This window comes from Quercus lobata, chromosome 2 (genome assembly GCF_001633185.2).
Source record: "Quercus lobata isolate SW786 chromosome 2, ValleyOak3.0 Primary Assembly, whole genome shotgun sequence".
Classification (NCBI taxonomy): domain Eukaryota; kingdom Viridiplantae; phylum Streptophyta; class Magnoliopsida; order Fagales; family Fagaceae; genus Quercus; species Quercus lobata.
The window spans coordinates 84772066-84795128 of record NC_044905.1 but is presented as its reverse complement, the minus strand read 5'-3'; the positions used below and the strand labels follow the sequence as shown (position 1 = coordinate 84795128).

Here is a 23063-nt window from a genome sequence, read left to right as displayed (position 1 = left end):
AGTTAATAAAAGTATTTTTCTTCTGATGTTTTTGCGCAGGCAGCATTGGTCAACCATAAGGCCAATAAAAAATTGAAGTAACAAGATTCCGCCTTGACGGATGTAAGTTACTGACGACCATATAAGTATGGTTAAAAGACTAAGTAACAAGATTCCGCCTTGACGGATGTAAGTTACTGACGACCATATAAGTATGGTTAAAAGACTAAGTAACAAGATTCCGCCTTGACGGATGTAAGTTACTGACGACCATATAATTATGGTTAAAAGACTAAGTAACAAGATTCCGCCTTGACGGATGTAAGTTACTAACGACCATAATCGAACAGCTAAAGGACTAAGTAACAAGAGCTCGCCTGGACGGACCTAAGCCGCCAGACGGCACCCCCTTAAAGTCACAAGTGGCAGGGGTCAGTGGACGGAGAAAAGAGTGCAATGCGTCAAATCAAAATAGGATGCAACAAAGCACAAAATTATAAACAGATGTAAATCAGCCAAAGCATCTAGAAGAAAAGTAAGTAAACTTCATTCCAGCCCATAACCACTGGGCTACTATCATTGTTTTCAAAATAAAATTAACTGTTCTGAAATTAGACTTAAAAAAAAAAGGGCCCCAAAACAAGAAGGGCATCTACCAAATACAACAAAAATTTTTCTCTAAGTAACAGGGTCAGGCATCAGCAGAAGCGTCCACGGTGGCAGGGGCATCGGTGGCAGGACCTGGAGCATCACCATCTGGGGCAGAGGACTGAGCAGCCTCGTCCAAAGCCATCTCCTTATCTACCTCCTCCAAATCCAAACTCTCCATGTTGACCCCAGAAGGGTGCTTGACGAGGTACCTCCTGAGCAGCTCAAAGCCTTTGAAATACCAACTGAAGAGTACAGTATTGTACTCGTCAGTGGTCTGGAAAGCCTCCACCGACCTGGCGGCAACAGTTGCAAGCTTCTCCCTGGCTGAAAGAAGCTGCTCATCCTTTTCTTGGGTCAACTGGCGTTCAACCCTGAGGTCGTCATCTAACACTTTGACCTTCTGCTTCAAAGAGGTCGCCTCGTCCATGGAGGTAATCAGGTTCTTCTTCAGGTCGGAGTTCTCTTTCTCCAGGGCCTCCATTCGGGTCGTCAGAGACGCCACCTTGGCCTCTTGAGTGATATACTCAGCAGTAATGTGGAGGCTCTCTCCCAACACCTGAAAAGAGGTTGTAAGTCGTCAGTAAAAAAAAAAAAAAAAAATTGACGAACTCCGTACCTGGACGAGCTTATGAACATGGCGGGAGGCAACGTCATTTAAAGACATGTCTGAGAGAGCCTTTAGGTCCGCTGGAGTGATGACCTCATGAGCCTTGTCCAAAGCTAACCTCTCATCATCCCATATTGTTGACGAGGAAACATCAGCTTTCTTCTTCTCCTTCCCTTTACCAGCTACACGCTGCCTTTTTGAGCCGGGAGTGACGATCTCCTCTATTGATGCAGTTGGAGAGGAAGTTCTCGTCGTCTCAAGGGCTACGAGAGGAAGGGTGCTCAGGGGAGTAGGAGTAGAGCCCTGCCCGGTCACACGCACGATCTTCTTCCCTAGATTGGACAAGGGCTCGTCCTTCTTCGACCTCATCTTCGCGTACATGTCCTTGTTAAACTTGGTCGTCATCTCTGCAAGAAGAAAACATTTATCAAAAATGCCTAAGTACGCAAGGAGAATCAAACATTGACGAAGTCAGAACTTACTCTTTTTTCCTTCAATACCAAGCTGACGAAGAACAAAAGGAGAAGGGTCAGGACCGAGATTGTAAAATGCAAGAGACCGGGGGTCGACCAGCTCGTCCCAGCTCTCAATCGTCTCCGCGTACCCGATCGCAGTCTCTATGCGTTCCTTGTATCTGCTCTTCAATCCAGGCCGTCTCTTAGCTACACCAAACAAAGAAACAAAAAAGTTAGCAAAGGCCAAAGCCTCAAAATTGGCAAAATTGAAACAACGGGGAGAAATACTGACGCACCTAAGGTCGGGGTTCCCCACCGACGGAGCAACCTTGGGATATCACCCCAATCACTGCTGGATTGAGTCTCGAAGTCGTCCCCAGACACAAAGAAAAAGCGCGATTTCCAATACCTGAAGGACGAGGGCAAGCCCTTGACGATCCTAGTCTTTCTCTCCCAGGGGACTAACTCATAATACCCCCACTCTTTGGATTCTTTCAAGCGGTACAAGTAGGTGAGCTCAGCCAGCCGGATCATATCCCCGTTGGAGGCCAACCATATTTGCATACAGTTGATCACGATCCTCCACGAATTAGGCATGAGCTGCCCGGGGGCAATACCGAAATGATCTAGAAGTTCCATCAGGAACGGATGGACGGGGAATCTAAGCCCGCAGGTGAAAGATGACTCATAAAAACACACTTCACCTGGGGAAAAGTGGCAGGCCCTATCTTCTTCCCTGGGTAGACGGACACGAACCCTAGAGGGGAACTGAAACCGATCCTTGAATCTATTCACGGTCTCAGCGTCAAGGCCACAAATCTCCTCAAGGGCATGAAAAGCCCTAACCACCCGTTGGCCAGAGACGGCTGTATCTCCTTCAACCGGGTCGTCACTAGAAGACAACCCAGTCTCGAGATCGCTAGATCTAACCTCAGACATTGACCCTCTCCTAGCTAAACCCTCGAACCAATTTAGTGATTGACGAAGCAAGGGCAACAAGTCGCCCAAAACCACGCTCAGACAATTACCCTCAGACACAAAATTTTCCAGAAACGGATAGGTGCCCAAAGACCCCCCCAGACGCGCGAAAAGGAAGGAGACCGACGGACAAGCTATCCTAACCTCCAAACTATCAACCATGGAAATGCAGAAATCTAAGGGGCAGAAAGATACAACTCAAACTAAATCCCCAAAAAGAAGAAAAGCAGAAACCAACAACAAAAGAAGAATAAAAGGAAACATAGAATCAGAGATTATGCAAAAACAAAAAGAGGAAGGAAGTGAAAAGAAAGAGACACACACCTCCAATGGCGGAACGGCAAAAGCACGGCGCAAGGCGAGTCGGAGAAGAAAGACAGTCTCAAGAGAATGCTCGGAATATCACTCGGAATATCACTGAAAAACTTTTTGTCTTCGCTCTTTGAAAGGTGAAAGAAAAAATTGAAAAAGAGTAGTTTTAAACTTAGACCAAAAAGCTATCAGAAAACCAGCGGGAAACCCAAGGGTCACACCATTAACTCCACGGATCGTCACGCGCCACGTGGCCATGATTTCCTGTAGCGCCGCCACTAAGTATTAAATGCGGAACAGAACCCCAAGAGTCACAAGAGAAGCTTTTCATCTTCTGTGATCGTCATGACACGTCACTGACGAACTCAGAACCTGGGGGGCAATTGATGGGAATGACGATGCTGCATCCCTAGACGAAGATAACATTTAGTGACGGAGGAAGCATCCTTGACGAAGTCATCAGGAACAACGAGGAAAACCATCGTCACTGACGAAGACAGAGAGTCACTCAATGCAGTCAATCAATGACTTGAGCGGTTACGAAATCAGCCCAGCAGACCGTTGGGAACCTCTTAAAAAGTCTCATTATTGGACCAGGGGCGTTACTTGAGAAAGCATTTATCACCCCAACGGCTAGCCCCCAAGGATGCAAATATAAAGCTCCCACACAGTCAGTAAAAAGGTACGAAATATACACACACAGAGATACATCTTGATTGACGATTATTTTTCTGACTTTGGCATCGGAGACGTTGTGGCAGGCACCACATCGGTGATCGTCGTTGAGCATATTCTCTCGCACCACGAAGGGTTCCATCCGCTCACTGTTACTGACGATCCTGTGCATCATCAGATGGAGAAGGTTACGATGCAATTGGACCCTGGTGCAAGGGTTTTATTAGCCACAAAGTAGCTAACATTAGGGGACCAAATCAAAATTTGTAAACTTTGAGGAGAAAAATCAAACTTACCCCAAATTTTAAGGGTGTGATTTTCAGTTAGTCCTGTTCGTTTATAGGGGAAGGTGGAAATGTTATGATGTGGTGTCTCTCCTTTGGCTACAATGTCCAACTGCATAAAAATTTCACATATATATATTTTTGTAATGATTAGTAAATAATAAAAGTAAAAATATTAAGATAAGTTAGACCAACCTCCCTGTTTTCTAAAATGACTTTCTTCCCAAATGTTTGATGAAATGATACTTTCCATTAAGGTTTCCGTTAAGGTTTGTGTAAATCTGGCCAATAGATAAATTTTCACAAAAGAATAATTTATTTTTATTTTTATAATAGAATGAGCATTACTATTATTACGGCATGGCCTTTACTAGCATTGATCTTTTTAGATAAACTATTACTAGTTTATCATTTAGGTTGAAATTTGAATTCATACAATAAAAATAAAGTGTGGGTTTTACTTAATTCAACTGATAAAATCTCTTAAGGTTGAATAAAAAATTTGAAGTTCAATTTCCACCTATACCAAAAATTGATTGGAAAGTCCAATAAAAAATAGTCAAACATAACAAACACCTTAATCCTTATCACCCTATCCAAAAGAAAAATAGAAAAAACCTTAATCCTTAATTCATGCATCAGCCAGATTCAGCCTCTAGTTGGACCCACAACAAAATAAGCAGGAATAGCATTATTGAAGTCTAAGCACAATGATTTCGTTCTGAATAAGACTAAGCTGTAAGCATGGCTGGTCTGATGAAACTCCCAACAAGTTGATGAGGAACTTGCAATCAACAATAATAGCACTAAAAGAATACAATAACACAAAACACCTATACAATTTTCATCAGACCAGCCTTGATAATCAAACGTTATCTGATCACAGTTGAAAAAGAAACACAAACACCGATAAAATTTTCATGCTACAACTAGCAAAGCTGTTCAGCCGTCAACATTATCACACTATATATATATATATATATATATATATATATAAATATATATATGCCTTGCCCTAGCTGTAGTTTTGTTTCTTGCTTAATAAAATTTCTGGTTCATCAAAAAAAGGTATGGGGCAAAAGTAAAGAAGACACATCCCCATCTTTATCACCTAAGAATTAATTATATCAGCAGCTAAATGCATATGACAAATATATATATACACACACATATTTGATAACAAAATGCATATGACAAATATGAGATTTTGGCAATAGGAGACGACATTATTAACATTATGAGCTCTTATATAAACTCAATTCAACTCATTTTAAGCAAGTTATTTAAGCTATATATATGTGCTTAAGGTTGCTTAAAGCATAACAACAAAAAATTTCTCCACCAAACCAATTTTTACTACTTGAGAAAAAAAAAAAACAAAAGCCAATCATTGTATCAACTACGTTCAATTTCAAATGCTGGCCAAAATGGCAAAATACCCATTTGGTCGAAAAATTCTAGCAAAATGCCCCATTGTTTGAAACTATTTAGGGATATGCCCCTGTTTTGAAACTCGATTTTCTAAAAATCTAGTTATAGTGGAATTAAACTTAAAAAAAAAAAAAAAAAAATTGTGGAACTTGAGTTACGTGACCCGAGTTCCATTCAAGGAACTCGAGTTCACGGAACTTGAGTTTTTAGTGTGGAACTCGAGTTCCACAATTTTTTATTTTTTATTTTAATATTTCGCTATAATTCGATTGTCCAAAAATTGAGTTTTACATTGAAACTTGATTTTCTAAAAATCAAGTTTCAAAACAGAGACATATTCTTAAATAGTTTCAAACATGAAGCATTTTACTGGAAAGTTTGGCTGAAAGGAGTAAAACCCAATTTTGGCCTTCAAATTATTCTTCTTTTGGAGTATAATTATTCTCGATGTTGAATGCCATCTATTGGTAGAGTATCCTAGAAAATTTAGGATACTCTACCAGTAAATTTCTTTAAATTCTAACCACTCTTTTCACCACAAGGCATGCACTACACTACAATACAACATCCTTAGTGAAAAATAATTCTCTTCGGGATCAATTTCATAGTTTAGATTTGATATTACATATTTAAAGTACATCTAATGTCACGTTATCTAAAATTTAAAATAGTGTGCAGTTAGACCTATAAAATAAAATCTCAACTATGAAATTGACGCCCCATTTAAAGTGAAACAGAAAGGATCGTATTAAAGTGAAACAGAAAGGATTGTGTTAAAATGGTCGACATATCTAGGTGGTTGATGGAAAAACTTACGGAATTATGGTACATGTATAACAATTAACAAGCCCGTGATTAAACATTGCTATTCTGAAAACGATATTACGTATCAAATCATTGGGCCTATCTATATGTGTCATTAGCCAAACTTTAACAATTGGACTTAGGAGCCATGTTGGCCCAATTAATTTCATTTTTTATTTATTTATTTTTGATATCAATAATAAAATAAAAATCTAGAAAAAATCAAACGCGTGGCCCACTACTTAATGATTTTAGATAAGGCATCCCAAAGTTTCAACTGTATCTGAGGCCCACAACCCATCACATTCACTTTCAACCATTACTAGTTCCCCCACGTGTCCACAAGACAACCGAACGGGGTCCTAATTTGAGCAATTTCCCTTATTACATTCCCAAACGACGCCGTATTTGTCGGCAAGTCAAGCTACTATAAAATCCATCCTAGTCCTCGCGTTTCCTTTTCATTTCTCTCCTCTCATCACATCAGATCTCAAAACAAAACAACTTTCCTGAAACGATGCCGTATAACACGCGCGGTGCAGATGCTGACGTGGACGATTTCGACGAGTACGATCCGACGCCGTATGGTGGAGGCTACGACCAAGTGCTCACCTACGGGCGTCCTCTCGAGCCGACCGATGAGACCTGCTATCCCTCTTCATCCTCACAGTCCGATGAATTCGACTACGATCGCCCCCAATACTCCTCTCATTCTGAGCCCTCTGCTTACGGTGATGAGGCTCTTCAAACCGAGTACAGCAGCTATGCCCGACCCAAGCCCCGACCCGGGGCCGTACCCGGTTACTCTCCTGGTCCACCCGACACCTTCGGTGCTTCTGGTGGGTATGGAGATAGGCCTAGGCCTGAATCGGGTTATGGGGTCCCTCCTGGTGTGAATAGGCCTGGTTATGGGTCTGAGAGACCTGGGTCTGAATATCAATCCGGGTATGGGCAGCGACCCGGCTCTGAATTTGGATCTGGGCATGGTCGGAAGAGTGAGTATGAGCAGCCAGAACCGGAATACGGTTCTGGGTATGGACGGAAAAGTGAGTTTGAACAGACCGGGTCCGGGTATGGGCGGAGGCCGGAGTCTGAGGAGCCTGGATCGGAATACGGGTCTGGGTATCGCCGGAAACCGGAGACTGAGGAGCCTGTATCGGAATACGGATCCGGGTATGGGAGAAAGACTGAGTATGAGACTGCTGGATCGGAATTTGGATCTGGGTATGGCCGGAAACCAGAATACGAAACACCCGGGTCGGAATTCGGATCCGGGTATGGTAAGAAACCCGGGTACGAGGCTGCCGGATCGGAGTATGGTAGGAAACCCGAGTATGAGACACCTGGGTCGGAGTATGGATCCGGGTACGGGCGGAAACCCGGGTATGGGGAGGAACAAGAGGGTGGTGGTGGATATGGGTATGGGGGGAGGAGTGAGACGACTGAGTTTGAGAAGCCGAGTTACGGGGATGAGCCGCCTCGGAGGCCAGCAGGTTATGGGAGGCCAAGTTATGAGGGGCAAGAGGGTTATGAGAGGCCTAGCTATGGGAGGTCTGAGGAAGAGGAGAGCTATGAGAAGCCTAAGTATGGTAGGTCTGAGGAAGAGGGGAGCTATGAGAAGCCCAAGTATGGTAGGTCTGAGGAAGAGGGGAGCTATGGGAAGCCCAAGTATGGGAGTTCTGAGGAAGAGGGGAGCTATGGGAAGCCTAAGTATGGGAGGTCTGAGGAAGAGGAGAGCTATGAGAAGCCCAAGTATGGGGGCTATGGTGAGGAGAGTGAAGAGGGCTATGGCCGCAAGAAATATGTGAGTGACCATTTCTTTCCTTGATTCCATTTCCTTGTTACTATATGTTTAGAATGGAGGGAAAGAATTCCTATGACCAATTAGTTTGAATAATTTGTGATATGATATTATATATATTAATATATCAAATAGAATATATGTGGCCGACCCTGATTAGTCTGTTAAGGATCGGTAGTCGAATCCAAGATTAAGGCTTTGTTGTTGTTGTGGTTATTAAATTTAACATTAAACATCTATTTTGTTTGGAATGAATGTTCACTATTATAAGTATGTGGTATGCTTGATCTTGTCTGAGTTTTGATTATGTGTCTTCTTTAGTGTTACTTTCTTGTAATGTCAGGATTTTACCATCAAATTAGTGGGTTGGTTTGGTGGTGTGGTGCAATAATAAGTTAAAATTATTAGATTAGTTCCAAACTTCCAATTAATCTGCAATGTCTAGCCCAATGAGCTCACTAATTTGTTAATTTTATGACTGGTTTTGGATGTTGGAGTCACCATTGCAAATTAATCTTATACTAAGGTGTCAGTGGCAAAAATTATAGTTTAGTGTAGACATTGCAAGTGAGACCATAGTTTATGAGGGAAGCTACAATTAACCATCAACTTAATGCTAGCTTAGTCATGTAATATGAGTATGTGGTATGTTTTATCTTGTCTGAAATTTGATTATGCCTGTTGAGTTAAGAAAGACATTCTAGAGTTGATTATAGCATATGCAAGTCTTGTTGATGCACCCAAATGAATATTGGACTTTCCTTCCGCTAGATTGAGCTAAGACCCTAAGGTTGGTGGTATTAGTCTTTGTATATCATGGAAAATTTTCTAAAGAATTCCCAAACACGAGGTTTTCTCAATTTTAAGCAAGCTTGAATTCCTGGAACAAATGGTTTTTTTAACCCTGGTTCTCCTGTTGCATGTAGGTTCAAGGTACCAGTGAAATAATATATTTGACTGAACATCAGGTTCTTTGGTTATTTTCTAAGCTGCCTGGTAGTCGGTAACAGTTGTTAGGCCCAAAGCGAAAAACCTCTTCCCCCAGCCCCTCTAAAAAAACTTAAAATATTCCCCAAAAAAATGTATAATCATACCTAAATATATATTAAGTAATTAACTACCGTGTGCCTAACATGTCTTGTCCTAGTTTTTCAAGAATTGCCTTTTCCTGTGCCATGCTGTGTTGTGTCTGTGCTCTTAGGTTATTTTATAAAAGCAGACAAGGTGAATGTTGTTTTACACAATTTTAGATGAGTTGGTATATATAAATTATGGGCACCTTTGATTATTACCTTGAGAGATCCATATCTTACATTAATGTCCGTTATCATGAACATGACCATGCTGAAAATAGCTATTAGGGTACAGATTAGTCTCATCAATCACCAAAAGCGGGTACAGAATAGACTTTAGATTTGGATGACCTACCTTGTTTTGTTTGCATGCCATGTATGTGGTATGGGTGTGCTAAGAAAGTTAAAGATGAACTTGTTTTTATTGCAATTGGTTGGAACTGTCTTTTGTCTGATCGTGTATATATGTGTCAGGGAGATGATGGCTCTGGTGATGATGATGATGATGAGGAGAAGAAGCACCACCGTTATAAGCATCACCACCACCGCAAGAGCCATGATGATGAGTGAATGGAATGCTGGTGTTGCCCGGTGAATGGGATTCATGCCATAATTGGCTACTAAATAAAGGGTTGAGGCATGTTTTTCTGTGAGTCTTTTGAGTGGTATTGTCCTATTGGAATGGTGTAAGTTTATTATGATTTCTGAGTAAGATATATTTGGATGTATAAGCTCAAGTATGTCTCATTGTGTGATTCTAAATAAAATCCCAGATATTTGGGTTGGTGTGGTTGGTCACATTCATATCGTTTAACAAATTCATGATAACTATAAATGAGTAGTACATATTTAAAATCGTATTCATGATGTGTGAGTTTTTAAAACATAAGTCTCTATGTAATGCCCTACTGATTACGATTTTCGTAATAGATATAAAACATACCAATTTAGAAGCAGAGCAAAAGAACTATTGTAGACGGATTTAATGACAAATTAACTTTGTAATTGATTCTCCAAAAAAAAAAAAAAAAAAAAAAAAAAAAAAAAAAAAAAAAAAGAAAAAAAGAAAGCTTTGTAATTATATAGATTAGAAGGCCGAGGAATGATGCTGAATGGATGGTAAGTGTTATGCAACGAAATTTTTCATTTTCGATACATTGATAGTTGGGAGTTGGGGGTGATATGATTTGAACCTGGATATCTGTGGAAAACACTAGTAGATGCTAGATATGTAACAAAGTTTACCATCCATAATGTAACAAACTACTACTAATTTTGTGACAAAGTGTTATGCACATAAAATTTTAGTAATAATAATTTTCTTGTACACAATTATCTATGATACATCTTGATAAGAAAATCTATACATCAGTCAATATGAAAAATAAATTTGTGATATTCAGCAAGAAGCATTCTGCTTTCACTAGAAGATCATGAATTCGTGATAATTTCTTTAAAATCACAATAATATTCCTTTAATCATGCCCTTATCCTTGCAAGCTCTACCAATTGATTTTAAGTAACAATCTTTCTCTTTTCTTTAATTATTCCTTCCTCCTACAAGGTCACATTGGCTTTGTCATGAATCAATCAATAAGAGGCACCATTTTTTACATATTTGAACCAACAGTTTATTGTTCTGCATGCCAAAGGGCATAGGAGGGAGAGGATATATCAGGATCATGTAACGCCTTTTTCATATAGGTGAGTCTCATGCTTGTGAGGTCCAATCTTATGTGAAAGAGGCGTCAGAGGCGTTATACATATACCCGCTGCATCATATACTTTTGCCGTGGGATGAGGCCCATTGTTGGCTGACTCCAAGCATTCAGTATTCCCGAAGCCGACAAGGAATTGGTGGATCCTTTGTCAAAAATTTCCATTTAAAAAAGAAAAAGAAAAAGATTTTCGTTGTCCATGGGATGGGCAATCATATGTGTGTGGCAATGAACATAATCAGGATAGCTTTTCTATAAAATCCGGGTGCCTATGTCAATGAGATGAGTAACTACTTAGGGTATGACACACAAACCCAAACCCGAGATCATAGTAACAAGTCAGATTTGTGCCCCATCAAAAAACCAAAAAAAGAAGACAGATTTGTGCATTTTGCAAAAAGCACGTTGTCTTCTACAAACCTATCAATCACTCTACATGAACTTTAAAACAGATAGGGACTTCTGAAAACTTTTAAAATCTCAATATGTCTAAGGGCACAACATTTTTCACAACTGTTGAGGTAGCATGTTGTGATTGGTGTACAATAAAATGATGTCAATGGTGGTTTTAGTAAAAGTGATGTTGTACTAATCATGATCTGCTACTTCAACAAATCGTGTAAAAAGTTGTGAAATTTTTTTTGTCTATAGCATTGTTGTAAATATACTAAATACTACATAGTAGTATGAATTGTACAACTAATAAATTGGGGATAACATCTACTCCAGAAAACATTAACAAAAGAAAGAATAAAGTACATAACATGATCATACACCTGCTTAGTGTGTAAGTTAGAAAACAAAAATTGCAATTTTTGTATGCCAAAACAAAATTAGAGGAGCTTCTTTCTCTCAAAGAATGTCTTCAAATGCCAAAACTGCAAGCTGGCCACCGACAAGCAAACCACAAGGGAGAGGAAACTTAAGGTAGCCATCTTAGAGTTAGTTGATCTATTAAGCTGTTGCATTTCTTCCTCCCTAGATCACCAAGGACAAAAATACATCAGATTTAGCCAAAAGGCCTCTAGTAACAACAAACCCAGATCGTAGATGCTCATTAGGGCCTAAGGTCTTAAGGTTAATAATTTTAAAATGCAAAGCATTTGAAATGTACAATTGAGGAAAAATGAATGAATTTTCGCATTTGTCTACAAAGAATAAGTAGGAGCAATGTGTGTTCAACCAGATAACCAACTCTTGGACACTGGCGATATTAGTGACTGAGCTACCAAGAGTTTTAAAATTTCTGTTTACACACACACAGGGTGAGTGAAGTGTAAGCAATGGAGATAGCAATTTCAATCTATTTAAATGTATTCTATGTGCATGTGGAACAATTTGCACAAAAAATTTTCATGTCATCTTCAGTTAGAAATAGTATGATTAAGTAAAAACTTCTACAATAAGATATCCCTTTCCAAAATACACATGAAGTGAGATTTAAAGTTGAAACAAATAAGTACCATAATATTACAGAGAAAATTGTGTTTGTACCTCTCACGAAGATAAAACATCTCGTCATGAATGGATGCGACTGTGTCATACAATTTCTTCAACTCAAGTTCCATCGTCTAGCACAAAATATGAAATAATAATACATCAGCAGACCATGTGAAGTATATCTTTCTGTTAATTGCTTGGATCTATCATATAAAAACAAAAATGACCAAAATGAAGACTAAGAACTATTAAATTTATGATAGGAAAAGCAGCTCCTAACATCCATTAAGACATAAGATTATCCCATAAACACAACAACCATACCTGGTTTTCAAAAATGGCAAATCTTAAGAGCCTTAAGAAACTGGTATAGAGAGCCATAAAGAAATTCATCCAATAGCAATTAACGGGATTATTATTATTTTATTTTATTTTTTTTTGATAGGCAGATAGTGGGGGAGGAGGTGAGATTTGAACCACACACGAGGCACCACAAAGGATGATGTCATTATCACTGGGCTATCACTTGAATCCCATGAATGAGATTATTTAATTGGAAATATTTCATGTGGGAAGGCAGCTTTTCAGCCTGTCTCTATGTTCATTTTGATTCAAGTCATTCTAATTTCAAACATTGAAAGATTCACCACGCATATTCCTAATTTGATGCTAAAATTGGGCCTCACAAACATGAATTTATATTTCCCTTCAATAGATAGTTTATCCCAAGATTTATCTTTCCCATGGCAGCCTAAGACATGGATGCAGGTCCTTCAACTAGCTTTCACACCAGAACTGGAAAAATTATGATCTCAAGATTATGATATACAAGTACAACTGTAAAAATATGGTATACCTTTAGCGTAAAACCCACCAAAGAGCAGCATAATTAAGAAGTTATGATTTATGCCAAGAGCCCTACAACTCAATTGGCAGTTCAAGGTGTTTTCAATGGAAACATCTAGGGTTCAAATCCCCCCCCACCCCCCAAAAAACAAAACTATGGAATTATAAAAAAAATTAAGAAGTTACGATTTGCGATGCTAGACACTGTAGACTAAAGAAAATATTCAAACACAACATTTTGATAACTACGGAAATTGAAATCTTAAATGAAAACAAGAGATCCTTCTGAGGCTGTAGCTGTTTTTCCCAGGTCCACTTTCAAACAAATATAAATTCTCACCATCATCAACTACTTTAACCACAATTTATCCACGCAACCTATGGAAAATTTTGCAGAAGCTTTGTTTGCCAAGATTTTCTCCATGTTAAAGAATAGTATCAAATGTTTCAACCAGCTGATGTGACTTGACACAAAATTATCATTGAAAGGGCCACAAATGGCAAAGAAGAGGCTCATGAGAATAGAAACAACAGCTTGAAAACTGAAGATTTGCTAAAATTTTAAGTCAAAACCGACGGCAGCACCCAAAAAAGAAAAAAAAACCCTCAACCACATATAAAACGATATCATACAGGATTCAACCAACAAATCCACGCATGTTTACTTGCTAGTAAACAAAACAAGGCCACAGAAGAGTGCACTTCAAACAAATCACAAGAATTTAATGCAATAAAATAGCACATGCAGTAATGTAAATGATTAAAAACTACATGTTTTGTTGCATGCAACAACCAACAATCAAGCTGTAGTCAAAGATTTTTGGGACCAACATGTTTTGTCACACACACTCAATAAAAAATGTAACATTTAATCCCACCATAACTTGATCATTATTACATAAGCTTTAAAGAATGAAGTTTCATTAAACATGGGCTATTTGAATAAAACATGAAATCATGATGGTAGTCTTGGTTAGACCAATTCTAGTAACCTATAATGGATGATAACATTACTGTAGGTCCGGACTTATGACTCAGAATATCTAAGTTCGTTTCCATTTAGAATGCAGCAGAATAGTACCATTGCCGGGTTGAACCATCCTATCCACTTCAAATAATAGAAGATTCAAATGAGTGAAGAAATGACTATAAATGGAAACCAAAAAAAAAAAAAAAAACCTTCTTCATCTTATCAGCAAGGTAGGAAATAACCTAGAAGTGACTTTCTGTATCATTCTCAGCAGCCAAGACAGATATTATGCACCAGTAACCCAATAACTTAAAAGGAAACATGACAGTAACTCCTTAAATTCAAGACACAAATTAAGAGAGGACATAGCAAACACTTACTTCAACCTGCCCTTTCTTAGCAACATTTGACCAGTCTTTTGCAGCAACACCAGTTCTCCAATCAAACTCAATCGTCACCGTCACTGGGGCCTTATGCTCAGGTGTCCAAAAGCAAGCTGTATAATCACCAGACTCGGCTGCAGTAAACGCAAAATTACCCGCTTCTACATTATCCCCAAAGTGATAATTGTTCCCGTGAGGTGAATTCACCTAATAACAACCCCATTAACCACATTATTCCCTCAAACCAAGCCCAAAAACCACAAAATTAACCAAAACCAAAAAGAAAAAAAAAAAAAGAAAAAAAAAAGAAAAAGAAAAGCACAAAAAAAATTGATAATTTCTATTTATAAAAAGATTCAAAACGCATGCTCACAGGAGCTTCTGGATTTCAATTTAATCATTGGCTATTTTAATCCAAAAACTAGCTTTTACCCAAAAATTAGACCTTGTATTTACATCAATATCTTCATTCAATTCAAGATAAGAGAAACAACAACCCACCAATACCATTTGCAATATGCATTCGAGTTATACACATAATGACTTACAAAAATTAGTTTTTTACATTAGTCACCCCCCCCCCCCAACAAAATAATCCAAAACAAATCAAAACCCAATAATCAAAATTGTACAAAATGATTATCAAACTGAACCAAAGCACCAAAAAAAATAGAAGTCTTTTACATTAATCCCTCCAACAAAAATCAAACTAATCAAAACCCAATAATTAAAATCGCAGAAAATGATTATCAAACAGTACCAATGCACAAAAAATTGAGAAACAAAATTGTGGGTTTTGGAGGCATTACCCTGACAGTAACTCTGTGTGTATCAGGAAGAGGAAAGCCTTCGTTGGGATTGATAACACTGTACTTGCCCACAGACATGGCGTTGCTTTTTATTTCCTCCGATATGCATTTTGTGGTGCCCGATTGAAGGTCGTAACGCAGTGAGTGAGCCACGTTGAAAATTACTCCCAGGCTTAGAAGTGCAAGCAGATTAACTGTTAGTAACAATGACCCAGACATTTTTTTTTTTTAGGTGTAGACAACCTTAAAATTTAGGGAGAACTGGAGATCTAAAACAAGAATTTGGGAAGTGGAGCTTCTGTGACTCTTTCTTTTTTGGTCAAAACGGAGATCTACCTCAGTTTCAATGTTTCTGAGAGAAAATCCCAAATTAACGTTTTTTTTTTTTTTTTGAAAAAAAGTTGCCGGATACAGTAAATGCAATTTATGAGGAACCATTTAAAGAATTTTTTATATTAAAAAAATAATTAATGTTTTTGACAGTTTTTTATTTATTATAAAAGTTATATTAAATTTTTTTTAAAATAATTTATTATTAATGGTCTCAAAAACAGAGTATGACTTTTTTTTTTTTTTTTTACCAAATATATTTATTGTCTTGATTGTTTATGTTTTGATTTTATTTTTGTGGGTCCGAGAAGTTTACAATCCGGCCCAAACTCTATCTAGGCCCAGGGCACGTGCCGAGGAGGCCTCCTGTCGAGGACGAATGATCAATGACCGGGGTGTTAAGGGGAATGGCTGAGAAGCTACCCTGTCCTCGGCACTTCAGAGCTTCGATGGGAAAATCAGCGTGTTAGTGAAGGCTATCCCCAAACAGCCCCCTGAAGGGGATGTGAGTGGAAGGGGGCCCACAGGGAAGCAAGGTGTAAAATTGGACCAAGGAAAATGCGTCCCATCCTCAGTAAATGCACCTGCCAGTGCCCAGAGCCGATTAATGAGAAAAGACGTTTGGACGGTGTAAACTTCGATCCTAGCAACTAATAGAAAGTAAGAGGGGACGGTTGATGGGATGGACACAGAAAAAAGCATCTGCCTGACCAACAAGTAGAGGGCTAGGATCAACCAAGATGGACTATATAATAAAAAGTTAGGTGCACCAATAAAGGGGCTGGGAAAAATGGCCTGGGAAAAATGGCCAGAAACAAGAGCCTCCCAGCCCACCTCCAGGAAAAAGATTCCAGGGGTGAAGAAAACTTAACCATGTATGAACACCACGAAAAACCCACCGCCTGGTGACCAAGGCCTAGCCTTTCAAACCCACGCTCTACAAATGATATTGTATGGGCCTCTTTACGTACGAGCCCAACACCGATACGGTTCGTCACGAATTGAGTCCTTACAATTGGCGCCGTCTGTGGGGAAGGCTTGTGTGTTGGTATAGACGGTAGGTTGAGAGAGTTCCTTTGCCATTTTTAACAACTGGTTATAGAGTTTTAGTGTAAAACTCCGCTAAGGTCTATGATTCGTAACTAGGGGCTACGTTTATTAGCGTTAATCGCTTAGATAACTCTAGGGGCTTGGCTGAGGAGCTACCTCCCCTAAAGCCAGGGTTCCACGCAAAGAGAAAACTAGGTTTTGGACAGAACCAGGAAAAAGATTCCAGGGGTGAAGAAAACTTAACCATGTATGAACACCACGGAAAACCCACCGCCTGGTGACCAAGGCCTAGCCTTTCAAACCCACGCTCTACAAATGATATTGTATGGGCCTCTTTACGTACGAGCCCAACACCGATACGGTTCGTCACGAATTGAGTCCTTACAATTGGCGCCGTTTGTGGGGAAGGCTTGTGTGTTGGTATAGACGGTAGGTTGAGAGAGTTCCTTTGCCATTTTTAACAACTGGTTATAGAGTTTTAGTGTAAAGCTCCGCTAAGGTCTATGATTCGTGACTAGGGGCTACGTTTATTAGCGTCAATCGCTTAGATAACTCTAGGGGCTTGGCTGAGGAGCTACCTCCCCTAAAGCCAGGGTCCCACGCAAAGAGAAAACTAGATTTTGGACAGAACCCAGGAAAAAGATTCCAGGGGTGAAGAAAACTTAACCATGTATGAACACCACGGAAAACCCACCGCCTGGTGACCAAGGCCTAGCCTTTCAAACCCACGCTCTACAAATGATATTGTATGGGCCTCTTTACGTACGAGCCCAACACCGATACGGTTCGTCACGAATTGAGTCCTTACAATTGGCGCCGTCTGTGGGGAAGGCTTGTGTGTTGGTATAGACGGTAGGTTGAGAGAGTTCCTTTGCCATTTTTAACAACTGGTTATAGAGTTTTAGTGTAAAACTCCGCTAAGGTCTATGATTCGTAACTAGGGGCTACGTTTATTAGCGTTAATCGCTTAGATAACTCTAGGGGCTTGGCTGAGGAGCTACCTCCCCTAAAGCCAGGGTTCCACGCAAAGAGAAAACTAGGTTTTGGACAGAACCAAGGCATTGCATAGTCCTCGGACTCAAGCCTATGGGGAAACCAACTACTTGGATGTGGAAAACTAGGTTTTGGACAGAATCAAGGCATTGCATAGTCCTCGAACTCAAGCCTATGGGGAAACCAACTACTTGGATGTGGAAAACTAGGTTTTGGACAGAACCAAGGCATTGCATAGTCCTCGGACTCAAGCCTATGGGGAAACCAACTACTTGGATGTGGAAAACTAGGTTTTGGACAGAACCAAGGCATTGCATAGTCCTCGGACTCAAGCCTATGGGGAAACCAACTACTTGGATGTGGAAAACTAGGTTTTGGACAGGAACATTGCATAGTCCTCGGACTCAAGCCTGGTGGATGTGGAAAACTAGGTTTTGGACAGAACCAATAGTCCTCGGACTCAAGCCTATGGGGAAACCAACTACTTGGATGTGGAAAACTAGGTTTTGGACAGAACCAAGGCATTGCATAGTCCTCGGACTCAAGCCTATGGGGAAACCAACTACTTGGATGGGGAAAACTAGGTTTTGGACAGAACCAAGGCATTGCATAGTCCTCGGACTCAAGCCTATGGGGAAACCAACTACTTGGATGAGGAAAACTAGGTTTTGGACAGAACCAAGGCATTGCATAGTCCTCGGACTCAAGCCTATGGGGAAACCAACTACTTGGATGGGGAAAACGAGGTTTTGGACAGAACCAAGGCATTGCATAGTCCTCGGACTCAAGCCTATGGGGAAACCAACTACTTGGATGTGGAAAACTAGGTTTTGGACAGAACCAAGGCATTGCATAGTCCTCGGACTCGAGCCTATGGGGAAACCAACTACTTGGATGTGGAAAACTAGGTTTTGGACAGAACCAAGGCATTGCATAGTCCTCGAACTCAAGCCTATGGGGAAACCAACTACTTGGATGAGGAGAACTAGGTTTTGGACAGAACCAAGGCATTGCATGGTCCTCGGACTCAAGCCTATGGGGAAACCAACTACTTGGATGGGCACTAAGACTGACCTAACTACTATGCATGAAGTTGAAAATGGTGCCTATACCTTCATTAAATGAGGGTTAGAAATGAGTCTAAAGCCTCTACAGGTGCGAGTAAATTAGGGATTGAGGAACATGATGATGAATGTATTGCATGCATAGATATTCGTACATGTTAAAATGAATTAGCGCAGAATTCATAAACAATATTGCGTATCCACGAGGGCAGATAACGATGTAACCAGAAGGAAAAAGGAAAAACAAGATTTCATATATACATGTTCAAATGCTTGCAAATCGCCAATAAATTAGGAAGTTTTTGAAATAAAAAGAAACAAGTTAATCGTTAAAACAGAAAGCGAATACAAAAGCCTAGCCAGGACCTCTACTTTTCTGCTTTTTCGTCGGTCACGTCCTGAGAGGAAGGAACGGGATCGGCTTCGATGCCTGAAAGGATGGTCCCTGCTGGGGAAGGTTGAACAGGGTCAGCACTGGTACTCTGAAGGATCACAGCAAGGGGAATGGCCTGTGGTGGCTGGGCAGGTGTGGCTGGCTCTTCTGTACTAGACACCTGAATGCTAACCACGGGCTCAGTAACCTTTTTAGGTGCCTCAGGGTCCGTATGCTGGGATATCACTATAACATCCTGAAGTACTCCCTCTTTGGGCGCCTTGCTAGAGGAACCGCTGGCCTGTAAGTCTTCCAACGGAGTGACTTCTTCCTCGAGTTAATCATCCGTAGCCGCGGGGTTGGAAGAAGTGGCCTCACGAATGGCCGCCGGGTAGAATATGCTTTCCGTCTTCCACAAATCAGATGAAGCATCCACCCCAGCTTGCTTCAATGCTTCTTCCCAAACCTGGGAGCAATAAAACTTGCACACTCCAGGAATCTGTGCCTTAAGGGTGGCCTGGGTTTTAGCTACTCCCATGTTGTAACCGTCATCCTCGGCCGTATTCTTGGCAGCCTCTGCCTCATTCCTGGCAAACTCGGCTTCCTGCTTTGCCCTTACGGCTTCATCACGGGCATATTCTGCCACTCCTTTCTCATGCACAGCCGCGGCCAGCTGCTTATTTAAAACCTCGATCAGGTTTTTGGCCATTCGCAACTGGTCCTCGGCTTCAAGTGCGCGCTTGGTTTGGTCCTTGGCCTGTTTTTGGGCACTAGCTAGGCCCGCCGAGACGTTATCCCTCTCGCGGGTAGTTATTGTTAAGTTAGCCTTGACTTTGGCAAGTTCATCCTCAGAAGTTTCGAGAGTCTTCGAGGCCGTTATGCGCTTCTTGCGTTCATTCTCGGCTGCCTTACTCCTGTCATGCACTTCTTCCTCCATCCTATAGGTTGCCTGGAGAGCCTGTCAAGAAAGATGAGCGTGTAGTCAGTGACAAACCAGTGGCAAGAGTTAATAAAGTGTTAGGTCTGAAGAAATCTTACCATGCCCAAGTACCTCTTGGTGCTGAGGAAAACCTCCTGCATCCTCATTCTCCTCAGTTCATCCATGTCATTAGGGAGTAACATAGTTCTCCCTAATGCATCCGCCACGTAGCCACCCTCGCCGTCTCCAAGGTCCCTCAGAGAGGCCGTCTCCAGTAGTGGACCCCCGTGAAGCATTGGGGCAGGAAGCCAGGCATTCGGTAGGGACTGGGACTCAATCCCCTTCCCCTTGCCTTGAGAAGTTTGAACTTCAGTTTCTTTGCCTTTGCCTTGGTGTCCGATCTTCAGTTGTTTTGTGCGCGGAGTCTCATCCTTCTCCTTAGGAGGTTGGAATTTTCCCTCGTCCACAACGCCCTTGCCCTTGGGGCTCCTCTTTCTCTTGGAATCAGCGCCTTCAGGTCGAGGAGGCCGAGCTGGTTGGGAGGAAGTGGGAAGTTCAGGGCGGGTGGATGGTGGCTGGGACTTGGTGGAGGATGACCTGGTTTGGATAGTAAGGGGCCGAGGTGGTGGAAGAGGAGCATCGGGTTGTGGTGTTTCTTGTGTATCCTTCCCTGGTTGGCCCTCGATGAGTTGGAGAAGAGGGGTCAAGGGTATTCTCTTGACTCCCATCTTGGCTTGAGAAGAGGTGCCTACTAACGACAATTCCGCTTCGGGCAAGACTGGGTCACCTATGTCACCAGGAGGGTCCTCTGATTGGTGGGGTAGGTCAAATACCCCGAACCCTTCCTCAGGTTGATCTGGCTCACCTTCGTCCTCTGCTGCTTAACGAGACGAAGAGGGGCCCACCTGTGGGATATTCTCGGGGACAGCTGGCTCTTGGGAGATTAAAAATCCCTTCTCAACTACGGTAATTTTAGGAAGCCAAGGACGGCGGGCACTGATCACGTGCTTTGCATCCCCAAATGACTTTTGAACAGGAGGGTACCCTAGTATTTTGTGAGCTGCTCGGACTTGGCCATCCCTGTCATTCACGAAAACCGTCGCTTGTAAAACGGTCTCCAAGTCCGCCCGATTGACTAAGTGAAAATGCTGTGTGTAGGCGTGTTCATCTACAAAAAGAAAAAACAACAGACACATATGCATGGTTAAATATCGAACAACATTAGATTAGAATGGCGTAAAGGGTTATCCCCCTTCCATTCCCAGTACCCCACCTGGTTCTCCTTCTACTATGGGGCATGGATCGCCATCACGCCATTCTCCAGAGACGATTAGGAAATCCTTGTTTAGTCCCTTGTTGGAGTGAGGGAGGCACTGGATCAACCGAACCCTTTCGTCCCTCGACCTCATGTAGTAGGTTTTCCCTTTCAATTTTTGGAGGTTATAGCACCAGTTCACATCATGATGGGTCAGTCTTAACCCCATCTTCTCATTTAAAGCGTCCACGCACCCCAGAATCCTAAAAACGTTGCCGGCACATTGGGTGGGGGCTAAACGGAAATGTCTGAGATAACCCCTCATCACTGGCCCCATAGGGATTCTCATACCTCCCTTAACAAAGGCGAGGACGGGAATTACCACCGCGCCCGTTCCCCTCTTATAGTGCCATTCCCCCATCTTACAGTGCTCCAAACTTACGTTGGGGGGAATCCTATAATCAACGATGAACTTATTCATTGCCTCTTCAGTATCGACTAATTTCCTCAATCTCAGTTTAGTCATCTTCGTCATTTACTAAAACAAACCTAACCCGCGACGGGAAAGAAAGGGAGCCAAAGAGAAATAAACTCAGAAAAGAAAAAGTACGAGTTAACGGAGGTAAGGAACTTACATAAAAGAAGAATTACGCTTCGGATAGGCTTTATGTGCCTGAGATAGACTTGAATTTGGGCGGAAGTTCAGATGAACCCAGAATACGCGCACTAAAACTCTTAAGTGTAAAACTGAAGAGACGGATCCGTCCCCAAAAAATCTTTTATACTTTCTAGGGTAACTGCACACCTTTTCCCGCCCAAAAAGACCAGAAGATCATCACCGTTCGATTTCCATCATACCGTAGAATGTGGGAAGCACAAAGCCGCCCGTATTTAATGAGGCCACGTTTCGCCTTCCAACAGCTCTAGGAACGTGCCTTGGGCAGGTGAAAAACCTCGGGAACCGATAGATGACAAGGATTGATAGGTATTGGCAGATCTCTGATGTCATCAAAACCCTCCTATCCGTCCGAAGAGACGGATAGCAGGATTTTAAGGGGCTATTGTGGGTCCGAGAAGTTTACAATCCGGCCCAAACTCTATCTAGGTCCAGGGCACGTGCCGAGGAGGCCTCCTGCCGAGGACGAATGATCAATGGCCGGGGTGTTAAGGGGAACGGCTGAGAAGCTACCCTGTCCTCGGCACTCCAGAGCTTCGATGGGAAAATCAGCGTGTTAGTGAAGGCTATCCCCAAACAGCCCCCTGAAGGGGATGTGAGTGGAAGGGGGCCCACAGGGAAGCAAGGTGTAAAATTGGACCAAGGAAAATGCGTCCCATCCTCAGTAAATGCACCTGCCAGTGCCTAGAGCCGATTAATGAGAAAAGACGTTTGGACGGTGTAAACTTCGATCCTAGCAACTAATAGAAAGTAAGAGGGGACGGTTGATGGGAAGGACACAGAAAGAAGCACCTGCCTGACCAACAAGTGGAGGGCTAGGATCAACCAAGATGGACTATATAATAAAAAGTTAGGTGCACCAATAAAGGGGCTGGGAAAAATGACCAGAAACAAGAGCCTCCCAGCCCACCTCCAGGAAAAAGATTCCAGGGGTGAAGAAAACTTAACCATGTATGAACACCACAGAAAACCCACCGCCTGGTGACCAAGGCCTAGCCTTTCAAACCCACGCTCTACAAATGATATTGTATGGGCCTCCTTACGTACGAGCCCAACACCGATACGGTTCGTCACGAATCGAGTCCTTACAATTTTTATATTAAACATGTTTATTTTCATTAATAATTTAAAGAGTATTTTTAGAAGAATAATTTAAAAGTTAAGTGTCATTCGTGTTGAATTATTTC

General features: G+C 41.5%; 3 protein-coding genes across 3 annotated transcripts; 1 reads left to right on the top strand and 2 right to left on the bottom strand.

Moving 5' to 3' along the window:
- Positions 1-670: 670 nt before the first annotated feature.
- LOC115972991 lies at positions 671-2631 on the bottom strand. The gene is made up of 4 exons (XM_031093206.1): positions 1989-2631; positions 1720-1899; positions 1247-1644; positions 671-1186 (listed from the first exon to the last, which is right to left on the bottom strand). The coding sequence occupies exons 1-4, from the start codon at positions 2629-2631 to the stop codon at positions 671-673; spliced, it is 1737 nt and encodes a 578-aa protein (XP_030949066.1).
- A 3989-nt stretch (positions 2632-6620) lies between these two features.
- On the top strand, positions 6621-9910 carry LOC115976910 (uncharacterized protein At5g39570). Its single transcript, XM_031098454.1, has 2 exons — positions 6621-7980; positions 9525-9910. The coding sequence occupies exons 1-2, from the start codon at positions 6694-6696 to the stop codon at positions 9618-9620; spliced, it is 1383 nt and encodes a 460-aa protein (XP_030954314.1). The 5' UTR covers positions 6621-6693; the 3' UTR covers positions 9621-9910.
- A 1478-nt stretch (positions 9911-11388) lies between these two features.
- LOC115976912 (transmembrane emp24 domain-containing protein p24delta7-like) lies at positions 11389-15616 on the bottom strand. The gene is made up of 4 exons (XM_031098455.1): positions 15217-15616; positions 14405-14614; positions 12263-12339; positions 11389-11746 (listed from the first exon to the last, which is right to left on the bottom strand). Exons 1-4 carry the CDS (start codon positions 15433-15435, stop codon positions 11602-11604), a joined length of 651 nt encoding a protein of 216 aa, XP_030954315.1. The 5' UTR covers positions 15436-15616; the 3' UTR covers positions 11389-11601.
- Between the last annotated feature and the right edge of the window lie 7447 nt (positions 15617-23063).

Excerpts from the sequence above, each read along its gene's own strand:
- LOC115972991 (XM_031093206.1), bottom strand. The coding sequence starts at position 2,631 with ATGTCTGAGGTTAGATCTAGCGATCTCGAGACTGGGTTGTCTTCTAGT. Across the intron at positions 1,900-1,988 it reads GTGGGGAACCCCGACCTTAG|CTAAGAGACGGCCTGGATTG; the intron begins GTGCGTCAGTAT and ends TGTTTGGTGTAG. Across the intron at positions 1,187-1,246 it reads ATGTTCATAAGCTCGTCCAG|GTGTTGGGAGAGAGCCTCCA; the intron begins GTACGGAGTTCG and ends ACCTCTTTTCAG.
- LOC115976910 (XM_031098454.1), top strand. The coding sequence starts at position 6,694 with ATGCCGTATAACACGCGCGGTGCAGATGCTGACGTGGACGATTTCGAC. Across the intron at positions 7,981-9,524 it reads GCTATGGCCGCAAGAAATAT|GGAGATGATGGCTCTGGTGA; the intron begins GTGAGTGACCAT and ends TATATGTGTCAG.
- LOC115976912 (XM_031098455.1), bottom strand. The coding sequence starts at position 15,435 with ATGTCTGGGTCATTGTTACTAACAGTTAATCTGCTTGCACTTCTAAGC. Across the intron at positions 14,615-15,216 it reads CACACAGAGTTACTGTCAGG|GTGAATTCACCTCACGGGAA; the intron begins GTAATGCCTCCA and ends GGTTGTTATTAG. Across the intron at positions 12,340-14,404 it reads CTAAGAAAGGGCAGGTTGAA|ACGATGGAACTTGAGTTGAA; the intron begins GTAAGTGTTTGC and ends ATTTTGTGCTAG.